The following is a 25,141-nucleotide window of genomic DNA, read 5'->3' on the forward strand; positions in this document are numbered from 1 at the left end:
GAACAATGAATTTAACAATACAATACAACCAATTTTAATGAAACAATTAAAACAAATATTATTTTGGAATAACAATACAATACGATACAACGGAAACAACCATCCAAACAAGCTGTTAATTGAAGGTCTTAGATTTGAACTCGTGAATGAGAAATTATAGTAGAAAAAGTATACGGACCTAATCTAGATTAATCGAGACAAAGTAAATTTTGAATATCATATGATTAGACAAGCATATTGTAAAATTTTAGAGATGCAAAATTCTTTTTATTAATTGTCAACATAGATTTTTGTACCAGGGACCACTAAAATTTTCACATCATTAAATTTTTCCAACAATTACAACAACAACAAAAAATTTAAAAAGAATCATCTCTCTTCGTCATTTTCGCCCTCCTCAGCCTGCACTTTGCTACTACTATGGTTAAAATGACCATTTGCTATTACCTTCCTCGACGACGACGTCGTTTCAATAAAAGCAGCAGAACTCATTTCCATTTGACAAATCCTCACCGCTCCGAACAACTTTTCCGGCAACTCCTCCTCCGTCGTCGCCTCCACACAAAACCCCATATCGATCGTCACCGACGTTACGTACCCTAAAGCCAAATGCAAAATCGCATTCGCAATCGCCGAGCTACTAATATCCACGTCGATTTCTAAGTAATTATCTCCCTTGTGATAATAGCAATTTAAAGCTTTGCCTAGTATACACGCCGAGTAATTACCCACCGCGGTTTTCACAATCCACGGTCCTTTAACGATCCGGTTCACTATTTTAAACCGGGCATTACGGTACGAGTCATCCCCGTGAACAAATCGGTAGAGGAGCGAACCGGGTTCGAGCGGGCGGTTTTCCTTCGTGGCGAAGTAGAAAACCGCGCTGTGATGGTCCTTCCCGGGGATTTGAAGATTCACGGCGAGTATGAAGGTTTTTAAGCACGCGCCTTGTGAGTGAGCCTTCTTCAGCGCTTGCATCACGCGATTGTCGCTACGCGCGAGGACGTGGTCGAGTTTCGAGCTCGACCGCAGCCAATCGACTCCCGCGGGCTGTAACAGCCAGTCGCCTGAGGTTATTTTTGTCTTTCTAGTGAAGTAATTGGGGCCGCGGAGCTTGAAGAGATCTCCGGGTGGTGACGCCCACCCGTTTGTTCCGTTATTCAAATCGACCGGCTTTAATGACCCGCCGGAGAGTGCTTCTTCTATCCAATCTTTATTGAGCTTTTGCTTTGTCGAGCACATTTTCTCTAAATATTTCTTGAATTCTTCGGACTATAAAATGGAAAAAAAAAAAATCTTTCTATACAAAACTTCCTTTTTCTTCCTTCTATATGATCATCAGAATTTGTATAAAGAAATTGGATTATAGAAATAAAGGTCAATGTTGGGAGAAGAAATGGAGGAGCTCCGGGGTTATGGGTGTAATATATTGAAATGCTGGGCGTGGGGGGATTTTATATATGTGAGAATGGGATAACACACGTGCCCTTGAGTTTCTTTGAAATTACGAAAGAGCCCCTTTTGGGTTTGACAGCTAATAGTGACAGTGTGAACTGCCAAATACTTTTTTTAATTATCAGATTTTCGAAATTTGTTGGTCGACTAGTAGCTTGTTTGGCCAAAAGTTCTTTCTTTTAGCTAAAAAATATTTTATTATTGTGTTTGGTCAACTTTTTAGAAGAAAAAAAAATACTTTTGAGTAGAAGCGGAATCAAATTTTTAAAAGTAGAAAAAATAGATTTTTCTTAAAAATAATTATTTGAAAAGTACTTTTGAAGAAAATATACTTAGAATCATTTTTTAAAAACTTAGTCAAACATTAAATTGCATTATGTAGTTTTGTTTGCCTCAGGTATTGTATTCTTTGTTGTTATTATTTGATAAGTACTACTTATCCTTTACCTCCCTCTTTTTCTTCTCTCTTCCTTTCTTGCTTTCCTTCTTCTCCTTCTTCTTTCTGAGCCGAGGGTCTATTGGAAACAGCCTCTCTAACTTCATTAGGTAGGGGTAAGGTCGTACAGGTTATCCTCCCCAGACCCCACCTAGTGGGAATATACTAGGTATGTTATTGTTTTTGTTAGTCAAATACTAATTACTGCTCAAAAGTATTTTTTAAATTAATTAGTCAAATCTAAACTACTTATCATTAAAAATATGTTTTTAAGAAATATTTTTCAGAATAAGTTAATTTTAGAAGTTTGACCAAATAGGTTATAGTTCAGATTTGTATCAAATTACCAGAGAAGTACTTCTCTCCATGAATTTTTTTTGTTTTTAAGCTTAAAATTAAAAAATCTAATTAAGGATAGAAGGATCTTATTTGTCGTATCATATTCTCGGTAAAAGAAGGCATGTGAACTGACAAATAGCAAAGAAGGAGAAAATATCCAAACTCTTGAATTTGGATTCTTTTTGTTCTTTTCTTCTTTATGTTTCCTTCATGAAAATTTCTCACCAAAAGAATTATTTACACACTTTCGAATTTTCATTTTCCAATATAGCTAACAACGAAGAAAGGATCTTAAGTGGCCATTTAGACCAGTGTTTTAAAAGGCTTTTTTGGGATTCGCTTCGAGGTTCGTTTCAGGGCGGGGTACTATCAAAACGCCTTGAGATTTATGTGTAGGACTTAGTTCTGTGAGGCTTATGCCCCTAAACGCCGGACTGTGCGCCCTAAACACACCTAACGCTCAACGCTCGGGACTCGCCCAATAGTTCTTATGCAAATCATGTGTTTAATTAATTAATTTACACTGTTCACTCTTTAAATTCTTTAACAAATGAATGATTAAAGTTCTTTTTATCTATAGGAATATAAAAATTGTGAATAACTCAAATAACAAACCATAGTATTGCATATTTACTAATTGAAAATATTGTGAGGGTGAATATCATTTGAATATTTCTTTTAAAAATAGATGACCAAAATTTATATCTTTACTTGATAGATTTTCATGTCTTAGTTCTATGTCTCTCAAAATTGTCATACATTTCTTTTTTTATTATTTAAAAATAATTTTAAATTTACTCATGAAGGAGTAATATTTTAAATAATAGTGTTGATAAAATTTATTGAATATTTATTTTTAAAGAGGTAAAATATGCAGTTTGATAATATTTATTAAGAAACTATAATGTTTAATTTTTTGAAAATATCACGTAGTAACTTTAAAAAAATTATATTATTTATACTTGTAAAACATGCTAAATATTTTATTTTATATGAGTTTCTTTAATTGTTTTTAGTTTTTTGAACTTTCAATGTATTTTTTTTTTTATTTTTTTTTTGTGTTATAATGCGATATTATTAATTCATAAATTTAAAAATTAAAGATCCGTGGGACTTACGTCCTGTGTCTCGGGGCTTTTGCCTCGCCCCGTATCAAGTAAACGCTCCGCCTCACGCCCCCGCCTTTTAAAACACTGATTTAGACATAATACTCCAATATTCTAGTATTTATAAATTATGAAGCTCAATATCTGTATAAATATTGCTTTGACTATTAGTTTCTGTAAATACTTAAATAATTCAAGAACTGGGAAATTATTAAAACTAGTTCAAGGAGTATTTCAAGTGAATTAATAGATTTTAATCACAGATTTTTAAATTTTTTAAAACTGAAATTCATGTATTCAGCTGGAATTTCCTAAACATATTTTAAATACTGATATTATGAACATAAAAGGCATTTGTGATGTAAAGAATCCATCTTTAGTCTCTTATGAAATTGACTTGTACCAACATTTTTATTTCTCCACTTTATCGCATTTGATCAGAGCCCGAGAATACACTGCATATATTATTGTTATTGTTATTGTTTATCACAATTAAATTGGCAAAGGAACTATTGAAGGGCAAGTGCTTATATAGTTATTCTCAGGGATGTTATTTAGAGACTAGCTAGTACTTATTTTGTCCTGAAATTTTAAATTAGAAATCCTATCTTCAAGACAATTCAAGACATTTTTTTCCTCCCCCTCTATGCCTTGCGGTAATGATTCCTCTGGCATTACGACCTTTACCACAATGATGTTGTCCATAGATCAAATTATTTCGTGGATCCAAAAATTGAACTGAAAAATTGAAATTCAGGACGCAATGACTAATTCCTAAATAACAGCTCTTTAGAGTGGCTACCTGGTGTCATTTCTACAACTAACTATTGAGCTCTAGGATAAAGCATATTAACATGCATTCAGTGAGCAGTATTATTCGATATTTGTATCCGTGAGAGATATTAAATACGTACTTGATAAAATAATCGAGATACTACTACTATAAAAAGAAACATATAATAGAGGTGTACGTAAACTGGCTCTGTCTCGCTTAGGCCTTACCTGGCCTCGCTCCATTTATGCCTGTCCTTCCCTACAAACAACTACGACTTGGATTGTTTAAGATATATTTCACTTTTCAATATACATTAAGGATACCATAATGGACTTACCAAAAAGGCCATGGACTTGGAGTAATTTGCCTGCATTAATTAATTTTAAGGGCAAAGTTCGCTTTTTATCCGTAGCTGAAACTATATATATTTGGTAACCACAAAAATATTTAAAACTATTTATATTCGGTAACCACGAAAATGTATAAAAGTTCCAAAACCTTAGATATGATTTTTGTGAAAGAAACTACTAGGTAAAAATATTGATCTCTTGAAAATTAAAGAAAGCATCTTGTGGAATCCAGTTGTAGAGAATATCTTTTTGAAATGAACTGTCATTATCCTAAAGTGGGAGGAATCTGAATCAATGCTTTTACCAACTTCTATTCATCTATTTTGTTCAATTATTTGGATTTTGGAAGAATACATGTAGATAAGAAAACGATAATTTGTCTATGAAATCTTTGTTTTTTATTTTTGTATATTCATTGGCTTGGTTATGAATGTTTTTTCTTTATTTTAGTAATTATTGTAATTCAAATTATTTGCTCTTTTTAGAAGAACGTCGCTGTTTTTTGGTTGTATTTCGTTGGACTATGATTTGATAGATATGGGCTGGCACTCGTGGGGACGATTATTTTTGTTTCAGGTAGTTTGTACTCTTTTTTTTATAAAGACAAAATTTGTTTTTTGTTTTTGAAAAATCAAAAATTGATTTCCGACACCTAAAGGTGACTGTCAACTCATATCAATATTCTTCTTTTAGCTTATTTTCAGAACCGTAGGAATACTTTATACATTAAGGGGTAAAATAGTACTATTAAAATTCTGGGATAACCATGTTTGCAACAAATCATATGTGATATAAAAATAAATTGCAACCACAATATAAATATGAAGAAACATAATTTTATTCATAAAAAGACGTGGGTACAATTCTAATTATCCCCTTGATTCTTCTCTCCTGATTATCTCTTGAAGTATTTGATTATCAAGAATTATCCGGCCACTTCTTGATTTCTTTGTGAATATCCCGTGAGTTTATGGGATTTTCGAGATGATCTCCATTTTTTTGAGATATTTTTTAAAGGATTATGAAACCCTTTTTATAGGAGTGACCTAGGGTTTTGGTAGAGTAGCCTCCAAGCAACACTGACAGACTCCTAGAGTTTCAAGAGGTCTTGTAGTATCTTGAATTTAGGATTTAGCTTGATCCATTAAAATTTCGATGTCTACAAACCAATCCCTAGATTTGTTATACCGCAATTTTATCGTGGGATAAACTTATCTTAAATTTAATCAGGGATTAATTATCTCTTATCCCTCGTACCAAACGAGCCCAATGATGTGTTTGGTACCAAGGAATTTTTTCATATTTAGATGGCTTAAACGTTTGATAAATATTTTCTTCGTGAACTCATTTTCTTCCAATTCAAGAAAAATAGCTTCCAAACATTTTCGAAAGTTCCTTTTCAATCTTCTCCCCATCCTTAAAGTCTTAACCCCTACCCCCCTATCCCTACCCAACCCACCTCCCCGTTGCCCACCCCAACCCCCAACCCCACCTTCGCTACAACACCACCCCCACCTCCCGCCTCACCTCATCCCTACCCTAGCTCGCCACTATAACCCCAGCACCTAGACCCCGAACTACCACCCTCCTCCGCTCTTAAATTCGTCTCCATAATGTTTGTCTAAATTATATATTTTCAAAAAATATTTTATGTTATCTAACCAAACAACAGAAAATAAATAAGACAACCACTTATTTTTCCAAAACAAAAATTCCAGAAAAATATTTTCATTCGTACCAGACACACCCTAAGTATTATATCTCTGAAGTGTATGTTAGTATTTTCATTCTTTATTTCCAACTAACCGCTCTTGACCCACCATTACGGCTCTGCATTGCATAATTAAGGGGGATGCTAATTATGGGCAGCATGCAGTGGTTGGCAGTTCATGTGGTGGTATTGGATAGTTTTTTCCGCCATTTAGATGGATGGAAGGAAATCACCTCTTCCTTGGTTTTAATTGTTTTAAGATGGCAAACAAGTATTTTCTTTGAATGCACCTTTTCCAGAACATTTAATTTATTTAAAAAGAGTATTAATAATTGAAGAAAATAATAATAGAATTTCTTGAAAGGAACATACATGCTCGTAATTTAAATATTAGTTTTAACTACATTTTTATGCTTATTGTGAAATCTCTATTGGATTAGACCTTTTATAAATCTTTTGGACGGATTCTTCTGGCATTTTTTTCTCTTAAAATGCACGGGAAAATGTAAACAAAACACATACACCCCAAAACTACAGTGTGCACTTTAATTTTTCATCGTATTACAAATTAAAACTCGAATAGAAGAGAAAAAGCGCATCAAAAATTTTAATCGAGTGTCAGATATAAAATTTTCTTTCAATTGAAAGATGGGTTTCTTAATCTCAGCCTGTTAATTAATCACTTGATTAATAAGTATCATGCACATCATCCAACAAGATATTCAATTCTAGTAGCTTGTTTGTCTAGCAATTTTAGCTTGACCTTTTCTTCTTTTGCAATTATAGCTGTAAAGATATAAGTTAGCGTTTGTTTTGAAGTGTCAAAAGTTGAATTTGCGAACTCAATTTTGAAGTCTTTTCAATAGTGTATTTCAGTTATTTTTTCATAATAAAATAACTAGGGAGGGGTTAAAAATAATAATAATATAAAAAAGGGTCTCAAAATCAGATTTTCAAATCTTTGAGAAACCCAAAAATTACCGAATTGCTAAAAACTTTTAAAACAAACGCCAATATTTTTGTCAATTTAGAAATCCGGTGAGGCTTTTGTCGCAGTTATTTTTGGAATTTTTGTTACGTCAATGTGATGATTTGGTTTTGATATGACAATCATAGTCTGATTATTACATTAGTAATTCTCTCTTCAAACAAAATTAAAATAGTAAATGCATAAGAGAATAAAGTTGGATATATATGGAAAGAATCTTTTCCGGCTATCACAGAACTGCATTTTCGTTTGGACAGTTAAGATAAGATGTTTCATATTTACATGAAAGTTGATCTAAAATATAGAGATAAACCTATCCTTTCAAAGAATAAAACTTTTTAAAATAAAAATAGATCCCAAAATATTATTTTTGACAAATAGAAAAAAAGTAGGTTTAAAGAGCTTTCATCTAGAAAAAGTTAACAAAATTATAGAACATCACAGAATAAAAAGTACGACAGATAATTTAGGTCTGGAGTAATTAATTAGACCATTAATCAAGCTGCAGTTATTACTCTCTGTCTCAAATTATCTGTGAGTGCTTCTCTTTTCACGAAACATACTGACGTTTAATTTCTGATAAATGGATTACATATCATTCAATGACCTAAGAGTCTAAACCCATAAGATGAACATTAACATCTCTCAGATATAACTTCAACAAACAGCATCCTATTAAAAGTTATGGTGAGGGGCAAGCTTGATGAGAGGGAAGAAACAGTAAACAGTGGACCAGTAAGCATAACCTCAAGGGAAGAAACAGTAAACTTTGGAAGCTACATATATACGTATAACTGGACAGTATCTCCAAAACAGATACTACTATACAAGTAACTCACACACATACTGCTTTACAAGTTTATCTATCCAATAGATGCTTCAATAGTTCCATTAGGTGACATGTCAGCAAAAATGTGGACTCTCGCTTGGTACTGAAGTCCTCGAATGAACAAGCAGTGGCTACAGATGGAGGCAATGACACATTAACTCTTGGAGTATTATACAAGATTCAGATTACCTAGATGTTAAGATCTTGAATTCGAGTAAAAGTCTGACGAAAGGTAAGAAGATTTTGGCGATGCATCCATACTATCACTTGACCTTTGTGTAGAAATATCAGCTACAAACTCATCGAGTGTCTAAACAAAAAAACAAGCAAATGAAAATTTCAGATTTACGATTCTATTTGTACTTTAGCAAATATACTTGGAAACAAGACATAAGAGGAAGTTTCAGGCAGAACATATTTAATATAATACTGATATCATGAGTAGAATTCTGAAATCAGAATGGAAATAGGATCTTGGGAACATGGTCTCAGTAGGCCTGCACCAAAATCTGCATTTTCTTGGCACCATACAGATACACAAACCACATAAAAAACAATCTTAACACACTGTTTGTACGTCTTTCTCAAGGTAAACAAGTCGCTGTTGCCTGTTGCAATTCCTATGGTCCCAAAGATCCCTGATTTCTAGTTAAAACAGTAGCAAGATTAGTCTTGTAACTATCAAAATAACTAACCTCGACAGCTTGTTGCAGAGCATGACACATCTCTAAAGTCCTCCTCCTCTTAGTGACAACTTCGTCCTGCTCTTGCAGCAAATCTTCAAAAAGGTTCTCTCTGTGGGTGACTCAAGGAGAGGCAGAGAAATGATCAGAAGTGGTCATAACTCGAAGTAAGCACATAAACAAGGTAATTCTACATGATCCATGGCTTACAGACTTCCCTCCATAATTCACTTAAGAGAAACACCACAACAACAAAAAAAAAAAAAAAGGAGAGGGACAAGTCATAACAATGAGTTGATCTACAGCCCCACATACAAACAAGAGAACGTTTGTGAAGGTCGAGCCAGGTTTGGCAATTCCAGCTCATGAAATTACTGGTTCGGCTCTCCATATTATGTTGCAATTCTACCAAGTATTCTTTCTAAAAAATACAAATATCATGATAGTTGGAATCTAAAAATGCAAAAATCTTAACAAGAAACGCCAAAAAAGGAAGATTGTTCGAACTGATTAATCAAACAAAACAATAAGCCGGAAACCTAAGACAACAACCAGAAGCAGAATCGACTCAGGTGATAGGAACTCCACCCATCGGATTAGAAACAAGCACAAGCTGAGAATGAGTTGTCTGCTTATGAGGAGGTACTCCTAATTCAGGTAAGACAATGTTTTCGGATTCTGCAGCATACAGGTTACAAGTCTAACAAGGATGTCAAATCCATCTTTGTGGGATTTGTGAAAGAGAAACACTTGTCCCAATGAGCATACCGGTACAATTTCTCTATGAACGTGCCAAGAAGATGCCTCTTAGCATGATTGACCTGGAGAAAATCAGCAGTGAGTGATAACAAAAGGGCAAATGCTTGCAGAGTGCTATGCACAGCGCAACAAAAAACATGTACAGATATACTTAATATTGGCAAAATAATATATGACCAAAGCATTAAAACAGAGGGGGAAAAGTTACCAGATAATGCATAATAGCTTTTGGAACCAAATCCTGTATATTCCTCCTCACAATATCATAGTATGATGTTATGAGTATTTTCGTCACTACAATCTCCACTTGGTACTCTGTTTCAGATTCTCCAGGCCTCAACATTGATGGCGGCTAAAAAGAGAAAGTAAGATGGCGAATCACTAAGATACGATATTTCATCACCATGTCTGTCCTTTCTCTCTTTTATGATATATACTTGATTAGTATGCACTTACATTTTTCAATTGTATAACAGGGGGTGCCTGGTCAATATCATGCACCACTTCAGCAGCATGTCTCTTAGATGAATTCCCTACTGATGATCCTCGGCTTCCAAATAGGGAGGAAACCCCCCACGTCCTTGTGGTTGAGGTACCTAAAATGCATTTTGTAGCAGTTTCACATGTTACTATTACAAAGAAAGTGGTGAAAAAGCGTCCACTTGTCTCTATTTTCATTTTATATGTAAAAGAATCTAGCAAATTGCAAATAATTCAATTAGGTTTTGCAGATGATCTTTGTTGTTTTGTAGAGGAGACTTGATATCTATTCAACCGCTCTTTAATTGCTTCTCAAACTTCTCCAATTGTTCTGGACTAGTGGCTAATGTTGACAAGAGCGCTATTTTCTTTGGGGCGTTGACAATGTGGTACAAGGTGATATTTTGAATATTTTGGGGTTTACAAACGGGGAACTACCTATCAGGTACCTTGGGGTGCCTTTAAACTCTAAAAGAGTTCCCGTGATACAATACTTACCCCTCGTGGACAAGATGCTGGGGAAAATAACATCCTGGACCTCCAAGTTTCTTTCTTACTCGGGGAGGTTGCAGCTTTTCAAAACTGTCTTATTCTCCATCCAAGTCCACTGGTCTCAAATTTTTGTACTCTCAACTCGTAGGAACTTCTTATGGGGTGGTGGTGTGGAGATGACAAGGAAAGCCCCATTAGCCTGGGACAGAGTATGTTGGCCTAGAACAGCCGGTGGTTTCAATGTATTACACACTGAGACATGGAATAAAGCTGCAGTCTGCAAGCTTTTATGGAATCTATGTACAAAAAAAGACAAGTTATGGGTGGGGTGGGTTCACATTTACTATGGGAAGGGGAGGCAAATATGGGAAGTGGAGCCACAAAAAGCTTCTTGGATTCTGACTAAGATTCTTAAAGCTTAAAAGTACTTACAGGAAACTGGAATGAGAATGACTGAAATGTCTCAACTGAAGACCTCTACCAAAAAGAAGTACCGGAAGATGAGAGATGAGTTTGTAAAAGTTCCCTGGAAAAAGCTCATGTGTAACAACCGTTCTACTCCTAGAAGGTTGTTTATTTTGAACCTGGCAATACAGAGAAGACTAAGCACAAAGGATAGATTGACAAAATGGGGAATCATTGTGGACCAAACTTGTATACTCTGCTACAAAGAACAAGAATGTCTTAATCATCTGTTTTTTGAATGTGAATTCCCAAAGGAGCTATGGTACAGATTACTACAATGGCAAGGCATACATAGAGCTGTGATGATATGGCAGGATGAAATAGACTGGGCAGCAGGGAGATGAGAAGTAACAACCCATCGGCTGATATCTTTAGAATTGTCATTGACTGGTTGTGTCTACTATATTTGGCAAGAGAGAAACTTGCGTATCTTCCAGCACAAGCAGAGATCTCTGGACGTCATACTTAGAAGCCTGGTACAAGATGTTCTGTAGAGGCTGAGGGAAGAGCAAACTTGGAGAAAAATTAAATACTTTAGGTTTTTATCCTTAGCAGTAGAAGTATATGATGATAGAGGATGAGTAGTTTTGCTGGGAATTGGGACTTGTGTCCAACTAACCAGATTGCCAGTTTTGCTTCTTTTTTTCCCCCTTCTTTGGCAACTGATCTGTACATTTCTCTACTTGGTAATAAAAGTCTTATTTACCCCAAAAAAAAAGAATCTAGCAAATCATTTGGACCATCAAACAGCAGTTGCCTATATAGCATAAATAATTCTAAAGGTACACCATATCTTGCACTTTATCCAATACAATACAACATCACTTGGACATGGTTCATCCCATGACATTGAATGTGAGAAAATTTGATTTTTTTGTCTGGACAAATAGTTGTGTATCCTCAGAGTGTCTCAGGAGAGATCCTACTTCTCTTTTATCTTCGATTAGATGCAAGGTCAAAATAAGAGGAATGAGAGAAAATTCAACTCCAAAGCTAGACTATTCCCTCAACCTTGGTTGGAATTTTATGTACTATTTGTGTGGTTTACAATTTGGAAGTTATAGATTCTAGAGAATCACAATCTACTCTGGCTGATTACAGTATTAACTGAGAAAGAAGAGATGGGGAATATGATGATTGATTATTCCCTCAAGCTATTCAGGGTTAAATGACCTTTACAAGGATTACAAATAAGGAAAGAAATAAAAGAGAATAATTAGATTCCTACAAAATCTCCTAATTACTTAATTAGGGGGAATGGGATATGGGAATATTTCTATATTTACATAGTACATATTCTTGCCATATTTAACAAAATCAATATTAAATCATTAGCACATCTTATGTATTAGTTACGACAATCAACACTCCCCCTCAAGTTGGAGTGTACATGTCATAGGCTTCAAGCTTGTTGCAAAAGTGTCCAAACGGAGGTCCTCGGAGAGATTTGATAAGAGCATTTGCGGCCGTTTGATCCGACTAAGTTGCTACCTGTTGAGTCCCACATCGGTGCTTTAGGGATGGGATGGTCTTTTTATATGGTCTTGGTTAATCACCTCATTTGCTAGCTTTTGTGTTTGAGTGAGGCCCAAGGTCCACTTGTTTATCATGGTATCAGAGTCAGGCCCATCTCAATTTATTGTCTGTCCGATGTTTGGCCCGTATCTTATATTGTCCACGCTCCAGATGTCCAATTTTAGGTGTGCGCGGGGAGAGGGTTGTTGAGTCCCACAACAGTGCTTTAGGGGTGGGATGGTCTCTTTATATCGTCTTGGGTAATCCTCACCTCATGAACTAGCTTCTAGGGTTGGTTGAGTTAACCCAAGGTCCATTTCTTTATCAGTATCAACGCATCAAGACTTAATCTTCTACTTAAGAAATGAAAATCCACCTCTTTATGCTTTGTCATTTCATGAAAGATTGAATTTGAGGGACTGTGAAGGGTAGCTTCAATGTCACATGTCATTTTCATCTATTTGATTTTAACACGCCTTAACTCTTGGAGAAGTTGCAAAGGCCATAACTCGATATTTTAGTTCTATAACATCTCGCTTTTGCTTTTTCCAAGAGAACAGGTTCCTACCCATCATAACACAATATTCCAGAAGTAGAACGTCTATCTCACTAAGAACCTGCCCAATCAGCATCAATATCCAACAATGTCTGAGCGAAGCTTCTCTTCGTATAACACTATTTGTCCTGGAGCTCTTCTCATGTATCTAAAGGATGTGGACTACTACGGCTCAATGACCACTACAATGAAATTTGAGGAACTAATATGCCACACTTACTACAAATGAATTACTTGATTGTATGATGGTGGGATAATTCACTTTGCCAACCAGTCATTGATACCGGTCAATCTTCCCATGGCTCCCCCTATCCAAAGTGTACTTTTTAGTGAGATAACTAGGGTGTCAATGGATATTTGAAAACCGACTAAACCGACCGAACCGTACCGCACCGAACCGACTTTTAGGTTTCTTTTAAAGAAACCGTATGTTTTTATATAAATCTATAACCGTACCGATGATTAGGGTAGGTTTTTTATTTTATAAAAACAAACCGAAGAAAAACCGAACTGTACCGAATAAATTTTATATGTGGAAAATATATTTATATAGTAAGTTTAAAATGAATAAAGCATTAAATTTTTCATTGGGTCTTGGAATTATGAAAACTGTTACAAGCAAACAAGTAATTAAACTCAAAATACTAGTCCTAAAATCTATTATGTTACTTATACTTAAACTAAGTTATTTCAAGTATCTTTATTAGCAAGGCACAAAGTGTTCTAGCGATCATGAGTAGAAAACTACAATGTATTGAATATGTTTCCTTTCATACAATTTAGATTTATCTTTTTGAATATTTAATATAAACTTTATTCTTGAGTCCCGGCTTGGTTAATATCTTTCCACTCGTGTGATTTATGTTTTCTTTGCTTTTACTTGGTTTCTTTTACGTTGCTGTCGAATAGCTGATGGATCTATACTCTAGCCATCTTTCATGTTTTTTTTTCATTCATCACCCTTTAAACAGTAAAAATGCCTAGAAAATTTTGGTAAGTCCTGTAAAAGAACATAAGTTATTGCATTATATTCTACTGGTGAATTTTACATGATATTTAAAAAAAACGAAAATTAACCGAACCGTACCGATACTGAAGTGAAACCGACATGATTGGGATGGTTTCGAAAAGTCTAATTTTGGTTATACATAATAGAATAACCGAAAAATTGGTATGATACAAATTTTATAAAATAACCGTTCGAACCGAACCATTGACACCCCTAGATAACAATGCGTATCTTAAATTGTGCTAACTCGAAAATGGAATGTCTTGGTAATTGTTGTAGACCTAAAGTGATGGTATTAGATGATATATCGAGCCCAACTCTCTCTGAGCAACAAACCTTGGTGGTTGCTCCACATATACCTCGTAGGCTAACTCTCAGTGCATGTATTCTCAATATCCGGCTGATGAAGCGTCCAACAAAAGATAGTTGCTAAGGAGACAAGTAGTCAGACAGACGCAATTTTGGCAACTAAAGAGAATGTGTGACTGTAATACCATAAATCTAAGTGCACCTGTTCGCAACAAGGCCAGCCTTCTTCCAATCAATTTTGCTAGCAGGACTTGCTTTATGCAGCGACACCCAACATAAACTTAACCATTCAGTAACTAAACCAATTCCAAGTGTTATTAATGTAAAAAGCAGTCTCTATCATTACATCTCTCCACCTTTGACATTCCAATGCTTTGCTAATAGTTTTTGGTATAGGAACAATAGATAAGGTATACACAAATGTATAATATGATAGGGAGATGATAACTCAAATTGTGTGTGTATCTGTGTCATGAGAAGAGTTATCATTGGTGTTAACAGGAGGATGAGTACACCGGAAGTTAGACTCAAAGAAGAAAAAGATTGACCTGAGGTATAGGAAGCAAAGGAACTGGTAAACCCTGAGGATTAAATTTTTGTTCGCACTGATTGGTGAAAAGCAGGGAGACATATTAACTAAGGTTATGTCTACTAATATAATCTCTTTATCGTTTGATCATAGCATTTGAAACCTTTCTGAAGACAAGAGTATTCTAGGAAGACACACTTACTCGAATCTCAAGCTGAAGTTTGTCTTTTCTAAGACTGTGATCATCAGCAAAGTAAGTACATCCAAACAGCTCAGTGGTAGATGATGTGGATTTTGAACAGGAAACAGAATGGAATATGGACTTTGAGGATCCAATACAGCAAAGAGCATTCTATTAATTAGATAACAAGCTGTAAGAATGGCATCCTGCCCAAAAAGAATAGGAATATGATGGTGTATAAGTAAAGTATGCGTAGTGTCAATGTCCATTTTTACGTTCGGAGAGACTCCATTTTGTTGAGGAGTAAATGCATAAGAAGTCTATGAGCGATTGCTTGAGAGGACATAAGACTGGCAAAGGGAGTGGTGGTATTGTCACTGAATAATACCTTTACTAACACCATATTGATTGTGAATCTCAGTACAGTTTCCGAAAGATAGAAAATAATTATGAATGATCTTCATGAAGAACACCATTTTCAGTGGGAATAGCAATCAATAAAGCAGACAATATAATGAAACCCCAAACTTGAAACAACACAACTTGGACCAATATATAGAAGTGAACAATATCAAAGATAGACGATACTCTTGAATGGAAAGGGGATGGAATGAAACCATGCCTGTTGTATGATTGGCTTTCTTAATTATATTGAGTATATATGCAAGCACGATCGCCAAAGAGCTACAACATAGCAACTGTACCAACAGTTGAAAACCTTCGGTACTAATTTACTCTAATATAAAGAACATAATAGACTCTCGAAATACTTTCAGAAAATTGATAATGATTCATTCAACCAGGAGAATTGCAAACGATCACAAATAAAAATGATAATTCCAATGATCCAATTCAGAGATTGAGTTCTTTGCGAGCCAAGAGTATTACACAGAGAGACCGTTTCAGCTAGTGCTAAGCCAGTTAATATATTCTATTAATGTAACCTTAAGCTGTGCTTCAACATGAATAACAATTGATTAAGATATCCAGATTAACTTACTTCTCCACGTTGTTGCTTCAAGCCCCCATCCCCGCGCCCCAACCCCCGAACCAAAAGAAAACTCTAACCAGCTTCTTTTCAATGTTTTGCTCCCCTCTATTCATCTTGCATTATCAGCATCAAAGGTAGAGGAATAAATGAAAACAAGGGGAGATCAGGTATGGGAAGAAGATCAAGAGGCCATACAGGTTAATAAGTTTCAAGGAGCTTACCTACTGATGCCACTCTATCATTGTCAGATTGAGTTCGACCCACCTTAAACAGTGAAATGCACTAAATCAGCAAGAATTTTATTGAAATACTAGTAACACAATAAAGCAAGTAATCTTACAAGCTGTTCATTAGCATGATTCAAGGAGACTTGATTTAGGAATGTTGATTATCATGATTTCAGGAGATTTGATTATATTTAGGAGATCTGATTTTATTCTGATAGCTGTATTGATTGTATATGTGAGAAAGCACGGGAGAAAATATTCTTATTGATTAATTAATTGACAATGCTAAAATGAGCCCTATATATACAATACATGTCCTACCCCTAATACATATGGATTAGGGTTATTTACTACTATTTATACAATGAAACTAACACTCCCCCTCAAGCTGGTGCATATAAATCATATGTACCGAGCTTGTTACATATATAACTAATACGAGGACCAGTGAGGGACTTGGTGAAAATATCAGCAAGCTGATCATTCGACTTCACAAATTTTGTAGCAATATCTCCCGAGAGTATCTTTTCTCTAACAAAGTGACAGTCAATCTCGATGTGTTTAGTTCTCTCATGGAACACTGGATTTGACGCAATATGAAGAGCAGCTTGATTATCACACACAAGTCCCATCTGACTAATCTCACCAAATTTCAACTCCTTGAGCAACTGTTTGATCCAAATTAGCTCACATGTGGCCATAGCCATTGCTCGATATTCTGCTTCTGCACTAGACCGAGCAACCACATTCTGTTTCTTGCTCTTCCAAGACACCAAATTTCCTCCTACTAAGACACAATATCCAGACGTAGAACGTCTATCAGAAGGTGATCCTGCCCAATCAGCATCTGAGTATCCAACGATCTGCTCATGGCCTCGATCTTCAAACAATAAGCCTTTGCCCGGATCTGATTTTATGTACCGAAGAATGCGGACAACTGCATCCCAATGACTATCACAGGGAGAATCCATAAACTGACTCACAACACTCACACGAAAGGAAATGTCAGGTCTAGTCACTATGAGGTAATTTAATTTACCAACCAACCACCTATATCTTGCAGGATCGCTAAGTGGCTCCCCCTGTCCTGGCAGAAGTTTAGAATTCGGATCCATCGGAGTGTCAACAGGTCTACAACCTGTCATTTCTGTCTCCTCAAGAATATCTAAGGCATACTTCCGTTGTGAGATCACAATACATGAGCTAGACTGAGCGACCTCAATACCCAGAAAATACTTTAATTTGCCCAGATCCTTAGTCTGAAAGTGCTGAAAGAGATGTTGCTTCAACTTACTAATACCATCCTGATCATTGCCGGTAATAACAACATCGTCAACATAAACGACCAGATAAATACAGAGATTTGAAGCAGAATGTCGATAAAATACAGAGTGATCAACTTCACTACGAATCATGCCAAACTCCTTAATAACTATGCTGAACTTACCAAACCAGGCTCGAGGAGACTGCTTTAGACCATAGAGGGACCGACGCAACCGACATACAAGGCCACTAGACTCCCCCTGAGCAACAAAACCAGGTGGTTGCTCCATACAAACCTCATCCTCAAGGTCACCGTGAAGAAAAGCATTCTTAATATCCAACTGATAGAGAGGCCAATGGCGAACAGCAGCCATGGATAGAAAAAGGCGGACTGATGCAATTTTAGCCACGGAGAGAAAGTATCACTGTAATCGAGTCCAAATATCTGAGTATATCCTTTGGCAACAAGACGAGCCTTAAGTCGATCAACCTGGCCATCTGGACCAACTTTGACTGCATACACCCAACGACAACCAACAGTCGATTTACCCGAAGGAAGAGGAACAAGCTCCCAAGTACCACTCGTATGTAAAGCAGACATCTCGTCAATCATAGGCTGTCGCCATCCGGGATGAGACAGTGCTTCACCTGTAGACTTAGGGATGGAAACAGAGGACAAAGATGACACAAATGCACAATGGGATGATAAGAGACGATGGTAACTTAAACCGATATAATGAGGATTAGGATTAAGTGTGGACCGTATACCTTTTCGTAGTGCAATCGGTTGAATAAGAGGAGACAAGTCCGCAGTATTAGCAGGGTCAGGTGCAGGACGTGAATCAGCTGGGCCTGATGCTGGGGGTGGACGACGATGATAAGTCAGGAGTGGTGGAGCTGTAGAAGGTTGAGCTGGACTAGGTGGTGGCACTGGAGCTATGGTTGGTGGAACTGGACTAGGTGGTGGCACTGGATTCGGTGGTGACACTGGAGCTATAGGTGGTGGAGCTGCAACTGGAACTGTAGGCGGTGGAGCTACGGAGGAAGACGAATGGGAGATAGGGACTGAATCTCCAAAAGAAGGAACGGGTAGCACCTCAGAAATATCTAAGTGATTAACTGGACCTGTGAAGTATGATTGGGTTTCAAAGAAGGTAACATCAGCAGACATAAGAAATCGCTGAAGGTCAGGAGAATAACATCGATATCCCTTTTGCGTTCTTGAGTAACCCAGAAATATGCCCTTAAGAGCACGAGGAGCTAACTTATCTTTTCCTGGAGTAACGTCATGAACAAAGCACGTACTCCCAAAAACACGGGGTGAAAAAGAGAACAAAGGTAAGTAGGGAAACAGGACAGAGAATGGAACTTGATTTTGGATAGCTGAAGATGGCATACGATTCATAAGATAACAAGATGTAAGAACTGCATCCCCCTAAAAACGCAGCGGAACATGAGATTGTATGAGTATGGTACGAGCAGTTTCAATAAGATGTCTATTCTTTCTTTCAGCTACCCCATTTTGTTGGGATGTGTACGGACAAGATGTTTGATGAATAATCCCATGGGAGTTCATAAACTGCTGAAATGGGGAAGACAAATACTCTAGGGCATTATCACTACGAAATGTACGGATAGAAACCCCAAATTGATTTTGAATTTCAGCGTGGAAGGTCTGGAAAATAGAAAACAACTCAGATCGATTTTTCAGCAAAAATATCTAAGTGCACCTGGAATAATCATAAATGAAACTGACAAAGTAGCGGAATCCCAAGGTAAAACTGACCCGACTAGGACCCCAAACATCTGAAAGGACTAAAGTAAAAGGTGACTCTGCTCGATTATCGAGACGCCGCGGGAAATGGGAGCGAGTATGCTTACCGAGCTGACATGACTCACACTCTAGAGTGGACAAGTGAGATAAGTCAGGTACCATTTTCTGAAGTTTTGACAAACTGGGATGTCCTAACCGTTTATGTAATAAATCTGGTGAATCAGTAACGGGAGAAGTTATTGGAGGAAGACAAGATGCGAGTCCATGTGATTTTGCAAGGATAAGGTAATAAAGTCCATCGGATTCACGTCCGGTACCGATGATTCGCCCTGTAATGCGTTCCTGTATAAAAACAAGGTCATCAAGAAATAAAACAGCAGATTTAAGGGATTTGGCTAGGCGACTAACGGCTATGAGATTAAAAGGACTACCAGGAACATAAAGAACAGAGTCTAAAGGTAATGAAGGAAATGGACTTGCTTGACCTATTGCAGTTGCCATGGCTTGAGACCCATTGGCCAGTGTGACTGTTGGAAGAGATTGAGAATATGAAATACTAGTGAAAAGAGATTTGTTACCAGAAATATGATTAGATGCACCTGAATCAATGACCCAAGACTCAGAAGGTGAAGATTGGGAGACACAAGTCATGCTACTATTTGTTGGAACAACGGAGGCTAATCCTGAAGATGTCTGTTTACGTGCTTTGTACTGAAGGAATTCAATATAATCCGGTAAAGAAACCATCTGGATGGGATTCAATGCATTGGATCCAACGGATTGTGAGATAAAGGCTTCCGATACGAATGCCATTATAATATCGTGAAAAGCAGAATTTTTCTGGGGATCACTGTTCACGCCGGAAAAATCACTGTAGCTGCCGGAAAAAACTCAAAGTGGTCGGAATCAAACGAAAACAGGATTAGTAGGGTCGGAATTAGTAGGCGACCCAACTGTTCTGAAGAACCGTCGTCAAAAAATGGCCGGAAGTGGGCGTACTCGCCGGCGCGTGGGTGTCACGCGCTCGCCGGAAAAATTCTGTTGCCGGGGCGTGGAGGCGCGTGGCAGCTTTTCTGCCGGAGAAAATTTAATGGGTTGGTCGCCAAGGAGTGATCTACCTCGTGGTGGTGTTGGTTTTTGCACAACACCGATAGAAAGTGACTTGATTACGGGCCACCTTCTAAGTCGCCGGAAAATTGCACGGCGACGAGGTCTTTCTTCCCGGAAGTCGCTGGAATGATACACAGCGATAGGTTTCTCACTAATGCTCTGATACCATGTGAAAAAGCACGGGAGAAAATATTCTTATTGATTAATTAATTGACAATGCTACAATGAGCCCTATACATACAATACATGTCCTACTCCTAATACATATGGGATTAAGGTTATTTACTACTATTTATACAATGAAACTAACAGTATAGATTTATTTTATTTCCTTAATTAGCATTAGGAGCTTTGTATAAAGCTTTGTATAATGGGTCTATACTGTGAAAGCACAAAGCCGATGGCTCAATTGAAAGATTCAAAGCAAAATTGGTGGCTAAGGGATTTACTCAGACTTATGGAGTGGATTATCAAGAGACATTTGCCCCTGTTGCTAAGATGAACACTATTAGAATTCTTTTATCTTGTGCAGCTAATCTTGATTGGGACTTACAACAGTTTGATGTAAAGAATGCATTTCTTCATGGAGACTTAGAAGAAAAGGCGTATATGGAGATTCCTCCTGGATTTGATACTGCACAGAGTCAAGGAAAGGTATGCAGATTGAAGAAAGCCTTATACGGACTGAAGCAATCCCCCAGAGCTTGGTTTGACAGATTCAGCAAAGCAATGATCTCCTTTGGTTACCAACAAAGCAATGCTGATCACACCCTCTTCATAAGACATCAAACGGGTAAACTCACTCTTCTCATAGTTTATGTTGATGACATAGTAATGACAGGAGATGACAAAGAGGAGATGTCTCGATTGAAGAAGTTGTTGGAACATGAATTTGAGATCAAAGATCTAGCAAAATTGCAGTACTTCTTGGGAATTGAGGTTGCTAGATCCAAAAGAGGAATCTTTATTTCTCAAAGGAAGTATATTCTGGATTTTTTGAAAGAAACCGGTATGACAGGTTGCAGACCCGCAGAATCGCCCATTGAAAGCAATCACAAGTTACAAAGCGGAGTTGGAGAATCAGTCGATAAGGAGAGATATCAGAGGCTGGTGCTGTCTTTCACATTTTGCGTTATTTGAAGTCTGCTCCAGGGAAAGGTCTACTTTTCTCCAAACATGATCACCTCCAAATAGAAGCCTTTACAGATGCAGATTGGGCTGGATCTCTAAATGACAGAAGACCAACATCCGGCTACTGTACGCTCGTAGGAGGAAACTTGGTTACTTGGAGAAGCAAGAAGCAAAGTGTAGTTGCTAGATTAAGTGCGAAGGCAGAATATAGAGCTATGGCCTAGGGTGTTTGCGAACTGCTTTGGCTACAAAAGCTACTACAGGAATTGAGACTATATGAAAAAGGAAAACTTTCCTTGTACTGTGACAATAAAGCTGCCATCAGTATAGCTCATAATCCAGTCCAGCATGACCGAACAAAGCATGCGGAAATTGATCGACACTTCATCAAAGAAAAAGTTACAACTGGTGTCTTGAGTTTGTTTCATGTGCCATTGAAAAAACAGCTAGCTGATGTGTTTACCAAAGGTCTCGACAAGCAGACTTTCCATACTTTGAGTTGCTAGTTGGGCATGTGCGACATCTTTGCACCAACTTGAGGGGGAGTATTGATTAGCATGATTCAAGGAGACCTGATTTAGGAGTGTTGATTAGCATGATTTCAGGAGATTTGATTATATTTATGAGATCTGATTTTATTCTAATTTGATTTGATTTGATAGCTGTATTGATTGTATAGATTTATTTTATTTCCTTAATTAGCATTAGGAGCTTTGTATAAATTCCCTTGCTCATGGGATGTAAACACTCACAGAAATACAAGAAGCCTTTTCTTCTTCTCAAAATCTACACAAGCAATATCTTTTTCTTTTCATTTTTGATAAGTAATATTTTAGATATGTCAAGTTTAAATAACATGTGTATTTCTTCTATCCTCGTATAGCAGACCTTAAACTGAAGAGCCCTTGATATACCTTTGGATGTGTCTTACGGCATTCTAATTGTTGTCACAAGGAGCTTAAAGAAACTGGTTACGCACGTTAACAGCAAAAAAAAAAATATCAGGTCGTGTTGAAAGGATATGCCTTTAGTTGGTACATCGATTTAGATTACATACTAATCGAGAAGTGGTCACTTGTAAAAGAGAAGGATTCAAGACCGAGTATCATTATAGGGGAGTTAATGTTTGGACCTCTGTGTGCAAACATGTCCACAAGATAATGTTTATGTGGATGGTAAGATAAATGTGAGGTCGTAAAACACTATACAATATGCAAAAGTACAATAACTGACAGTGCAAAGTTGACAAGGGAGACTAAAATCACATGGAGACAAGTTATCTCAAAAACTCTACAACCAATTGGAGTGCAGACTTAGTTAAGAACAGTACAGAATAGACGCAAAAGAATCCATATAAGCGATTTGGAGATGCTTTAAATTTGCTTGAAGTTTAGTATTTTGTAGACTGCAAGACTACCATTATACGTATCATGATTAGCCCAAGGAACCTCAAAAGCAGACCAGTAGTACCTGGCTAGGCAAAGCACCATTCAGAAATTTGGCTACAGTTGCTAATTTGTGGCCCTTGTTTACTGCTGGATCCTTATCAGCATCATCTCCCTCCTAAATTATCACAAATCACATGCAGCAGTTAATGTTAGAACCTAATGATATCCCCTGGTTTTGGAAAAGCAACTGCATCACTGAGCAGTTTGACCTAATTCTATATTTTATATTTGTGAAACAAGAGGAAAAGCGAGAAACCCTACTATTTTTATTACAACAAAGTGCTCCAGTCTTTTTTTTAATTGGAGAAATAATGTGAGCTTTCTCACCACTGAGAATCCTAAGAAATATACTACACAATAAACTATGAATATACGGCACAATATTCTACTACTCAAGTACAATGTTTGTACACATTGTAACACTCTCCCACAAGTTGACATGATCATTGGCTCCAAGCTTGCCGTACATATATTCTTGGACCTCGGGGTGCATTAGTTTAACCAATTGATGGCTGCATTCATAAATTAAGTGACCATTGATCTCAAAATATTTGGTCCTCTAAAATACCGACTCAGATGGAATATTTACCGCAACTTGACTTATTTCGTCTCCAGGTTTGACTAGGACTTGGCCTACACGTTTCGGTCTTTTCCTACACATTAAATAAACCTAAAAACACCACTTTTGAGGACTTTGGCAACCGGAGGCAAGAATAGCTCGTGGAATACCCGTTGGGAGTTAGAATCATCGATTTCTACATCCTTTCATCTTTACTTTGTATTTTAATTATGCAAAATACTTTGGATATTGTTACTATGAGTATGAGTAGCTAAATTCCTAATCTAGGATTTTGATGGAACCTATTGGAGGATGATTTTCTTGTTATATTAATATAGATTTGCCATAGTATTTTCTCTATTTGTTCAACTATATTATTATTATTGTTGATTGAAGGGCCCTCAATTGACTGTGCCTATTTAGTATGTATTACTTGGGAGAGAGTGCACATTTAGGTAGTTGTTGAACAACATCACTCCTAACGTATATAAGGGATCAATACGAAGGGTTTAAAAGTGGGATTAGGGATAACGAAACCTTGGTGCAATCTGAGTGAGCTGTACTTAAGGCCAACTAGCGTAATTCGAGAGAATTATCTAGTATATTGTGATAATTACTCGGGAGAGAATTACGACAGTCAGAGCGCTCATGATCGGTAGAGAAGACTTGGGCAGATTTATAGAAAACGTAGCGGAAAGGATTCCGACAATAGGGGAAATCATAACCTTAGATCATTCCAATTCTTATCTACAACCCGTTCGTAGTTAGTTATTATTTATTGCATTTTCATTACGTAATATTTAGTTAGTAAACATCCAATTTGTTACTTAAATATTTCAGAAGATTGAATGCGTGAATTTGTGCGAGTCTAGTAGCTATGCTTAATAGGTTAATCCCCTGTGGGATTCGACTCCGCACTTATTAACCGGAATATATTTGCAACGACCGCTAAGGCCTTTCTACAAGGCATAGTTGGGCGTGATCAAATTTTGGCGTCGTTGCCGGAAAATTAACGGTGTTATTAATTGCAGCTAAAAGAAGTGCTAGAATTCTTAGTATAGTCAATTTTCTTCAATTTAAACTAAATACATTGAAATTCTAACGTTTGTAGTCTTGGGTGTTACAGGTGCATGCCTAGAAACTCCTCAAGAACTGGTGAATTGTTCGAAGCATTATCAGATCCTGAGAAAGTTTTCAAGGCACTGAATCATGCAAACAAGAAGCGCAAACAACAATAGAACTCAACAGAACAAATCGAACCAGACATGGGAGATGAAGTAGGAAATCTAAACAACAAAAACAATGTGAATGACCCGAACAATCAGAATTGGAGACAATAGAATCAACAATATAGACCAGCACATCAGCAGTACAATAACAGCAACAATCCTAGAGCTATGCGACCACAGGGTCAAGTGGTGCCTTACCAAAGGCAACAGGGTTACAACCAGCAAAATCAGCAGCTGATTATCAACAACCTCAACAACAACAGATTGTAAGGCAAGATGATGGGTTTGCTGAACTTCAGGGAATGCTGAATAACAACAACAGAATGCTGCTACAACTGATTGGGTCCACTGGAAAAATGCAAGAGAGTAGAATCACATGAATCAGCGATAAAGGGTATCGAGATTCAATTAGGACAGATTTCGATGGCTTTAAATAATCGTC

The 25,141-nt window shown here is 36.9% G+C and overlaps 2 protein-coding genes across 4 annotated transcripts in view; both read right to left on the reverse strand.

The window, feature by feature from the left end:
• On the reverse strand, positions 246-1,474 carry LOC109233271 (protein ENHANCED DISEASE RESISTANCE 2-like). Its single transcript, XM_019399084.1, has one exon. It carries the CDS (start codon positions 1,240-1,242, stop codon positions 370-372), a length of 873 nt encoding a protein of 290 aa, XP_019254629.1. The 5' UTR covers positions 1,243-1,474; the 3' UTR covers positions 246-369.
• Positions 7,867-25,141, reverse strand: part of LOC109233272 (dynamin-related protein 3A-like) — a 49,154-nt gene continuing 31,879 nt past the window's right edge. For 2 of the 3 annotated variants that reach the window (XM_019399086.1, XM_019399085.1), the window contains exons 14-20: positions 22,934-23,026; positions 16,180-16,222; positions 9,888-10,027; positions 9,640-9,783; positions 9,441-9,493; positions 8,685-8,784; positions 7,867-8,299 (exon numbers count right to left, since the gene is read on the reverse strand). In XM_019399086.1, coding sequence (XP_019254631.1) covers positions 8,186-8,299; positions 8,685-8,784; positions 9,441-9,493; positions 9,640-9,783; positions 9,888-10,027; positions 16,180-16,222; positions 22,934-23,026 — 687 coding nt within the window. In that variant the 3' untranslated portion in view covers positions 7,867-8,185. Of the gene's footprint in view, positions 8,300-8,684; positions 8,785-9,440; positions 9,494-9,639; positions 9,784-9,887; positions 10,028-16,035; positions 16,072-16,179; positions 16,223-22,933; positions 23,027-25,141 lie in introns of those variants that run through there. The other variant, XM_019399088.1, reaches the window with a different exon arrangement.

The sequence above is a fragment of the Nicotiana attenuata genome, chromosome 10 (assembly GCF_001879085.1).
Source record: "Nicotiana attenuata strain UT chromosome 10, NIATTr2, whole genome shotgun sequence".
NCBI lineage: Eukaryota > Viridiplantae > Streptophyta > Magnoliopsida > Solanales > Solanaceae > Nicotiana > Nicotiana attenuata.

What these genes read in the sequence shown, in the direction of transcription:
- LOC109233271 (XM_019399084.1), bottom strand. Translation starts at nt 1,242, where the DNA reads ATGTGCTCGACAAAGCAAAAGCTCAATAAAGATTGGATAGAAGAAGCA.